Source organism: Belonocnema kinseyi, chromosome 3 (assembly GCF_010883055.1).
Source record: "Belonocnema kinseyi isolate 2016_QV_RU_SX_M_011 chromosome 3, B_treatae_v1, whole genome shotgun sequence".
In the NCBI taxonomy this organism is placed as follows: domain Eukaryota; kingdom Metazoa; phylum Arthropoda; class Insecta; order Hymenoptera; family Cynipidae; genus Belonocnema; species Belonocnema kinseyi.
Window position 1 is genome coordinate 15,487,233 of NC_046659.1, and position 9,559 is coordinate 15,496,791.

At 36.1% G+C, this 9,559-nt stretch overlaps 1 protein-coding gene across 17 annotated transcripts in view; it reads right to left on the reverse strand.

The window, feature by feature from the left end:
• LOC117170335 (furin-like protease 1) overlaps positions 1 to 9,559 on the reverse strand; it is a 1,188,597-nt gene that overhangs the window by 701,549 nt on the left and 477,489 nt on the right. For all 17 annotated transcript variants that reach the window (XR_004466767.1, XR_004466766.1, XM_033357070.1 and 14 more), the window contains one exon: positions 3,428 to 3,649. Coding sequence is in view for 15 of the 17 variants with exons in the window: in XM_033357070.1 (XP_033212961.1) it covers positions 3,428 to 3,649 (222 nt within the window). In the remaining 2 variants the exon portion in view is untranslated. The remainder of the gene's footprint in view (positions 1 to 3,427; positions 3,650 to 9,559) is intronic.

The following is a 9,559-nucleotide window of genomic DNA, read 5'->3' on the forward strand; positions in this document are numbered from 1 at the left end:
TAATACACTACATTACAAGAACCTACACTGTGAGAGTGCTTGCGATTGGCTAAGAAAAGTATTTGTAAAATTCCGGTTTATATTTGATCCACCCTCGTAATTGTTGATCTTTGTTCCACGAATAATTTTCAATGTCCTCCTGGGAGGAATCAAAGTTCCGTTGATGAAGAGGCTCCGCTCCTTTTTTTGTGTATTTGTTCAAAGGAATAAATGTCTTTATTTTATTTCCATTAGCAATATTTGTTTCACTCAAAAAGATACTCATAATGTAGCAATAATATAATAAAAATGCAATAATGTGAGAGCACTTAGCCTCACTCAATTCGTGATTTATAATTTCGGTCTTCCTATGCCGAGGAGTTACATTTTCTGATTATGTATGTTATTATCTTGCTCTTCGATTCTCTTATCGAGAAAAGCTTTTCAATTTCACTAGTGACGTCTATAGTGTACAGACATGCAGTTTAGTTTCCTTTGAGTGTGCGTATGTTATTATCAAAATTTTTGAAAATTTTCTTCTTAGAGCCATACATTGTATTTTTTTTTCTTACGCAATCGTGATTGATCTTGATTAAATCTTGAAATTAATGCTTCAATCCTCACTCCTTTGAGCTAAAGATCAGAGGTTCATCCTCATCCTTTTTCTCTGAACTAAGAATTTCAATGATGCCGTCAGCTGTAGATTCGCGATCAAAAGTACTGGCGACAGACATTCCAACTGATTTCTTTTCATTACAAATAAATAACTTTTGAGAACATAAATAAGGAGAGCCCCTTAAAAACATTGGTAGCGGATACGTTCGCTTTATAATTAGTCTTATGTCATTTATATCTAATTCAGGTTCGTATACGGAAATTCTACCAGGTTTTTTTGAGAATACATTTTCAAATATTTCTCCTTTTGAGAATTCTCGAGATCAAATATCAATCTTATATGTCTTGGATCTCCGCCCATAAGTTTTACTTTGATTGTTTTTTCTTTAGTTGTCAATTCAATTATATCTTCTTCGAAATCAGTTTTACTTTAGAATCTCTTTAATAAATCAACCCCAATGATGCACTCTTTATTTAATTTAAGAACGATTAAAAACACGTAAGCACCATCTCAGTTACCCATGTTGAAATTTGCATATATTTCATTTTTCAATTTAACAGATTTTGCTCCCGTAGCAGCTACGATACTCGTGCCTACTGTTGTCAGTAACTTGCATTTTTAAAATTTTTCGATATTGCTTTCATAAAATGTTTCGGAGATACATGTGACTTTGCTGACTGTATCTATTAAGGCACACTGAAGGAGTCATCTTGGAAAATGCCGGACGCAATGCGGTTGAGCCTGAAGATCTTACGATCAAAGTACTTTAGCTTTAAACGCCAGATGGTGATTGTGTGACTAAGAAATTGAATAAAGTTTGGAAAGATATTTACGTCTAAAGAATCTCAAGTAAATAAACGTGAAATACCAAGGTAAGACTAGTTTATAATTAACGTATGCCACATGCAGTTTGTGCTGACCTTTGCGATCCTGCTTCACGACAACACTGTAAATTGTATCTAGTTTCTTCCCATTCCCGAGAGTTACGGCAACGTCCCTTTTCCTTTTATGTGAACTGTGGGCGTCGGCTTTTTTAGAAAGCATGAACATGATGCTTTTTATCATGACAAAGGCTGTAGAGATTGCGAGATCAAGCATGTTCTGACAGCACCTAGCTATAGAGCCGTATACAGACTTAGGGCACTTGTACCAAAAGTGGCACACACATTTCCGGGCACGTGCTAGCCAGTTTTTGTACTTCATTACACCTCACACACACTAGAGGTATTGATACTAAAGACTCATATCAGGATGCCTTAAATGCATTTTTCTAATATTTTCTAGAGTTAGATTTCTTCTATCTACATGGCCTGACAGTCAGGATACAGATCCTCAGTCTGAAGGTGTTAAAATTTGAAATATTGTGGAAAGGCAGCAGAATCTGAATAAAAGTACATAGAAAACCGTCCACATGTAACGACTGAGGCATCGAACCCCGGACCTCCAGCGTAAGTCCGAGTACCTAACTGCCTAAAATACAAAGGTTATATGTATTATTATTATAAAATAAGAAACCTCCTATTTCACTCAGACTTAAGGTGATTAGAGCCTAATATGACAAAAGTATTTACTTCAGAATTTGGTTTGTTCACAGTCTGCATGGAGCCGTTCCGATATACATCATGCATCACGGATTAATTTTTGTAATTCAATAAAGCGATCTGATACAATTTCAGGGTAAGCGTTACTTACTCGGTTCTAGCCTCTTTATACAGACAGTGTCTTTTGGAATCTCTATCAAAAAGGTGAGCAAGACATGTGTAGTAGAAGGTATACAGGGTGAGCTATAAAATCTAGATCAATCTAAAATTTCCAAGTTGCATATTCAAGCAACACGTGCATTTTGTAACCTTGGAGCGACACAGGTCGCTGATCAAACTGTCTAGCCACTGCCCCAGGCGAAAGGCTTGTCCAAGTCATCATATGTCATAGTTCACACAAACATAAGAAAACTTACTAAAAACCCCATAGTAAGATCCATACTCTAAACTTCAATCAGATCTACTACATCAGCAAGTGAAGAACGGTGATTGGCCGGTGTTTTCATTTTTCCCTAATCACCTATATAGCATGCGTTTATACAAATTCATAAGAATTCAGTCGTTAGTTCTGTAAATAAATTGCAAATCCATAGAAACGTTTCAATGTGTCAACAGTAAATATGTTTTCATTTTATGTTATAGAATATGAATGTGAAAATTGGGCAAAATTGATGACATCATAATTTAAAGATAAAGCAAAATGTTTCTGAAACACTATGCGGGAAGTTCTTGGTTTAAGAACAAAAAATAAGCATTAAATGGCCGATTCTTGATGAAGATAAAGTGTGCGGAAATGATAACATTCCTGCAGAAAATGTCGTGTCAGAATGTTAATCATCAAGCATACTTTGAAGGAGCGTGTGTGTATGCTATATTCCATGCACGAAAATCAAGAGAACCGCTAATTTCTGTCAACGATGGAATTACACTTAAAGGAAACCCATTTTCTGGTTGTGATTTTTACTGGATAAAATTTCAATGTTTTTCAATTATTCTGTTCTAAATGGCGAAACCGGCGTCCTAGGGAAGTTTAGAATTCCTCAAGGGAGAATTTTGTTAAACCTTATACCATACCATCGGAAATTCAAAAATAAGAGCCATTTTTAAATCAAAATTTGTATTGCAACATGATGCAACGCACAAAAAGGAGAAAACTGTAGATATGTAAAATAAGGTTTAGAATTTATCTCGCAATATAATTATGGCACAGAGTTTATTCTTCTCGTGACAAGTAATTTTGACTGTTTCTTTTTATATAATTAAAATTTATTTGTAGTATACATGCACTTACCAAATACCACATCAGAGACCACCTTTCATCATTTAAAACGATTTGTGTCTTAAATTGACCGTGTTTTATAATGAAGTCCCTCTTAGAACGTGATTTTGCACGCTGTTGTTCTGCTCTGTGAACTCTATAATCCTGCGATAATTGTTCATGCACTCCAGTGTGTGGAACTGCAGATCTTTTCATCACCAATCTATGTTCCAAGTGATACCAATCATCTATAATCTGCAAGAAAATATATTAATATTAGTTTACTTGAGCTAATTGGAATAAATTAATTAATTCCATTACAAAATTAAAAGCCTAAATCTTTTATACGGAGCTGATGGGCAGAGCAAGGGATAGGGAGATGACCGTTACCAGGTTCTCATGCCAAAATTGGCACCACTGTCTGGTCACTTGACGTATATCTGTCCGCTTAAGGAGATAGCCACACTCGGGCAAACTCACCCATTCTGGCGCGATGCCACTCGGGCCTTCAGACGAACGCCACTCTATTACCTCATCGCAAAGTATAACGTCCACCTTAAGGATAACCACAGATCTTAGCTTAGCGGCCCGAATACAACAGTCATCGGTAGCAGTCCCTCGTTTCACCGCACCGACGAGCCATTTGTATTGTTTGGCGGATACTTTAACTTTGCTTGGCCTTCGACTTTTAACGACTGCAATATGTATATATACCCATATATATATATATATATATATATATATATATGCTCTGTTATCTGTTGTCTGAATTCGCGAAATCTTTAAAAATAACAATCCCTGCACCCTTTTCTATATTGCGAATTTTTTAATTAACATTTCTGTTGGTTTTGGGATTTTTGTATTGATGAAAAAATTTTATATTCATTTTGAAAAAGTGCGGCTAGATGTATGTAATTAAAAACATTTAGTAAGTGTACTCCTTAAGCTCGCAAGCGCTATCACCTTTGACGAAGTATGAAATAACTCAGACAAAAAAGATTGCACGAGTGACGCGTTTAAAAAAAACGTAACTTAAAAATCTGCCAATAGTAAAGGTTAGTAAATAAAAGTTTAATTCGAAAAGGAAGGTTATAAGTAAAAGATAGAAAATGAAAGTTCAAAGAAAAAAATTAGAAGAAAATTTGAAGCAAAATTGTGTTAGATAGAAAATGCCAAACTGCGTTAGTTTAAAGAAATTGGCGCGCAAAATCTCCTGTGATTGGCGTCACCCAAACATTTTCACATGCTTTCTCGTCCCTCAGTGGATAAATCCACTACACGGTCAGGGAACGTGCCCCTCTAAGTAGGAAAACCGAGACGCTGAAACATTTGAACGTACTAATCTTTACTTAATAATATTAGAAAGTTATTAGCTACGCCGTGGAAACGTAAAGAAAATTGGATAAAATAGCAACATTTTCATAAATTGAAGATCAGGTAGGTTAAAAAATAACAGAATTTCTAATCTAATAAACTGTATGAGAATGACTTTGCTATTATTGAAAATAATAGTAGGCAAATTCACACTATGTAATACGTAAAAAAGAGAGGAAACAGAGTATAGAAATTAAGCATTCATGACAGGAAATAGGGAGTTACAATGAGACGAAGAGTCCAACCAAATGACAGGTACGATATGGAGATTCGACATTATTACCAAGAAATACAAACGTTTAGTTTACTCGCTATATCTATAATTGGCTAATAACAGGTGAACATAGTTTCAGAATAGAAAATCAGGACAAAGAACCACTATCATCAAGTCTTTTTGGAAGAAGTTGTGAAATAGAATAAAATGGTTGTTGGAATGTTAGACGTATCCGTGCAAAACCTTTCATCGGAACATACGAATTAAATTTATAGTACGCGGAATAACAAAGCTTATTCAGGGAAAAAATAATTGAATTTTAATGAACAAAGAAGCGCGTTGGACGCAAGGTCGGAAATTACAAACAGTAGGCCGAGGCTCGTGGAAGTTCAAGAGTAGACCATAATATAGATTATGAGAGAATAACCGAACCTTTTTGCAAGAAATACCAGCATGATTCAAACACTTTTTCAAATCATGTACAGCTGGTCTTAAGAATATATAAAAAATATAGAGTATAGTAAAACTTGTCTTTTAAGCGGTCTTATCGCAAATAAGAGGCGTTACACATAAATGATAATGAACATTAAAACAATTTTTAATGCGACATTAAAAGAAGCAGTTTTGATTTAGATTATGTTACATAAAGATAAGTATCTGGTTTGATTTATGAAAAAACGAAATCCCAGAAAGCTGCAGAACATTGAAAGAGAGTTTTGTCGTGCTTTACTAGGGTTCAAATACATATACTAAACAAAAAGGCATTTCCTGCCAAAGATCTATATCATAAATGATATGCTTACACTAATACAGCATCTAGGATTCCCTGGAAGTGAAGAAGATCCACGATGGTGAATCAGGTTGGAAATGTATGTTAGGAAATTAAGGAGCAAATTGGGTCGCTTAATATAATATAAGAATGGAAATCGAATCAGAAAGCTGATATACTGCCTCGATATAATAATAGTATAGCAATTTAGATAGCAAAATGGAATTTTTCAGCAGATAAAACAAGGTTCTATCGTGCAAAATAACCAGCAAGACATATAACTTCTTTCATTGGTAGGCATAAGTAACTATTGGTCGAGTGTTAAGGGAAAATCAAACAGAAGAAAGTTAGGTAAGTAACTGTAAGGCCCTAGGACCACATATGGTACAGAATTTCTGGAGCAAGTAACTGTTGAGTGTACTCTTGCATTTTTTAGAATAAAAATTACATACATGTTATTTATCGCTTTTTCGTGATAAGTAACTCCTTCTTCTTCACGAATGCGCGTCGGAAAGTACAATTTCCAACTAGAAGTCTATAGGCTAATATATCTCTTTGATTGTCGGGTTTGAAGTCCGTATTCTGGCTTTATTGTTAAAAAATTGGATATTCAGTTTATTTAAAATAGAAAGGTTAAATTTCTTTTCGACGAATCAATGATTCTTTCCTCTTTCTTATTATTGCGGGGATTTTATACTTATGTTTTATGAAAATTCAACGAGCTCCGCAGGAGGTGTTTTTAAGACGACCAAACGCCTCAAATAATTCTGGAAACCTGAAGCCTTTTTTCAGAAGGAAAACGGAATATGGTCTTATTGTACTGACCTGTCGATAGGTGAAGGGCAGACGGGATTTCCGCCTTTAAAACTGGGGTAACTACGAATAACAAATATAGCGGTGACAGCGCAGTCAATTGGTCAACGCAATCATTATTTTTTAACATCCGACGGACGCAAAAAAGCGCGACGGGTAAGTCCCTGTGCAATAGAAGGATGTGTTAGAGGATGTACGAGAAAGTTAGCTGTTTTGTTTTGTGGACACCGAATCCATTTTGCTATTTTTGTACTACATAATAAACATAGGTATCTAAACGTTCCTGAGGAATTTCTTTTGGTAAGGCGGCCAAGCCTAAAGAAACGTTAGGTGTGAATAGGCATACTAAATATTCTCGATAGCAGACTAACTGGAGATTACCAACGTCTTTCATTTTAAATTATGTATATAAATTTGAATATAATTTCAACATAACCTGAAGAGAAGAAAGAGGGGGAATCTACGATCATTAAGTGTCAATTAAAAACTCCCTAAATTTAATTTACACTAAGTAAATTAGACGCTAACTGATTTACTGTGTGTTTTTATTTTCGGTCTTTACATACTTTTAGCGTATTCGGTTATCCTGCACTGGTGCATTCGGATCTGCACCGAAGCAGGTCGAGCTCAAAATTGCTCCTGTACTTCAGGTTTTCAAGATATCCTAACCTAAAAGTGCAAAAAACGCGGTTTTTTAGCTGTTTTTGGGGTTATATAACTCTACAAGAAAAATGTCTACCAGAAAGCTAATATGGAATTTGAGATTACTAATCTTCCCCTTTCAAACCTACTTGGATTTATTAGCATATCTTTATTTTTCATTAAAATATTGTGATTTGAAATTTTTTATTTTAGAGTTTTAACCCATTAACGCTGAGGTGTTCAGATTTACACAACGCATTCTCTATTGCTCTCGGTACGATATTTTTTCTTCGAAATATTCTCTCAGGGGTTTCCGAGGGTGCCCTTTCTATTGCCCGTGTTAGTTTTTTGTTAAAACCCTAGAAGATCCAATATGGTGGCCACAATTAAGGGCTTTAAAAAAGAACAAAGGATCCCGCACAAAATACAAAAAAAAGCGTTCAGTCGTTTGTAAGCAAATTTTGCACATTGATAAAACAATAAAAAATATGGAACCCGTGTCTTTTCATTTCTATGGAAGCCGTTTCCTAGGGGTAGAAACCACCCCAAACAAGCTACAAGCATTCTAACCTACCTGACTCTGGGAACAATAAGTTTAGTCGCATATTTTTCTTTGAATAATGAAGTTCCATGTCACAAGTGGGTTAACCCACCTACCTGCTAATCCACCTAAGCCGTAAAAATAATTGAATTCCACAATGCAAGTGGGCTAACTTTGAAATGAAATTTTTCAATTTAGTGTATTAACCCATTAACGCCCAGATGGTTTGCCATTGTCCCTGGAAAATGTTATCTTAGGGGTTTTCAGGGGTTCCTTTTCGATTGGCTCAGTGTTTTGTTATAACTCCTAGAAGAGCGAATATGAAAAACAGTTAATGCTTTAAAATAAAACAAATGTTACTATTATGATTCATTTAATAATGTAAATTTACTTAGGATTTCCCAGCTTAGTAAGGCAAGGCTCAATATTTTCCAGCCACTCAAGACTGGACTTGGGATTATCCAGCGAAGCAAGAAAGGACTTAATATTTTCCAGCCAATTAAGGCAAGACTTCAGATTGCCAAGCCAATTATGGCAAGCCTTTGGATTTCCCAGCCAATAAAGGCAAGACTTTTTATCGTCCAGCCAGTCAAGACAAGACTTTGAATCGTCCAGCCAGGCAAGGCAAAACTTACGATTGCCCAGCCAGTTAAGGCGAGACTTGGGATCGTCCAGCTAAGCAAGGAAGTACGTAATATTTTCCAGTCAATTGAGTCAAGACTTTAGATTGCCCATCCAATCAAGGAAAGACTTACGATTTCCCATTCAGTTAAGGCAAGACTAGGGATTGTCCAGCTACGTAAGGAAGTACTTAATATTTTCCAGCCAATCAAGGAAAGACATTGAATTGCCCAGCCAATAAAGGCAAGACTTTGTTTCGCTTAGCCAGTCAAGGCAAGACTTTGAATCACCCAGTCAGTCAAGGCAAGACTTTGAATCGTCCAGCCAATCAAGGCAAGAGTTACGATTGCCCATTCAGTTAAGGCAATACTTGGGATTGTTCAGCTACGCAAGGAAGTACTTAATATTTTTCAACCAATTAAGGCAAGACTTTAGATTGCCCAGCCAATCAAGAAAAGACTTTGAATTGCCCAGCCAATGAAGGCAAGACTTTGTATCGCCCAGCCAGTCAAGGCAAGAATTGAATTGCCCAGTCAGTCAAGGCAAGACTTTGAATCGCCCAGCCAGTCAAGGCAAGACTTACGATTGCCTAGCCAGTTAAGGCAAGACTTAAGATTGTATGTCCAATAAAGGTGAAACTAATTGCTTGTTTTCTTATGGAAACGTTCGCACTTCATGTCAAACGATCGTTGAATAGACTTTCGTTTATGACTAGACCAGCAATAGTCGGCTATCATTCTCACATCGCATCGACCTTGATAATGTTGCTCTTTTAGCGCAAGGAATTCTTGAACTCATTTTTTTTCTTATAATGAACAGTAACGTGGTAATTCTAAAACTCACTATATACAAAAATCACGATCGACACGAAATGTAACCGATAGACAGATTTCACATACAAAAAGAATTTTATTACCTACGCATCCAATCGTTAGCCCGCCACTCAAACGTGATCTCTAACACGGAAAGATTTGTAGCAAAAAACTAATTTCAACACCTACGCATAACACGTCATAAAAGCGTCACCAGCTCAGTGAGTCAGCTAGGGATCGAAGACTGTCTGCGTGGTAAAACGACGCGCACATACAGCGAATGTGAACGTTAGAATGCACACAGAGTGCGCAGTAGCATTCCACGCAGTCCGTCTTCTTTTGTTTATCAATGTGCGAAATTTCATTCCAAACGACTGCA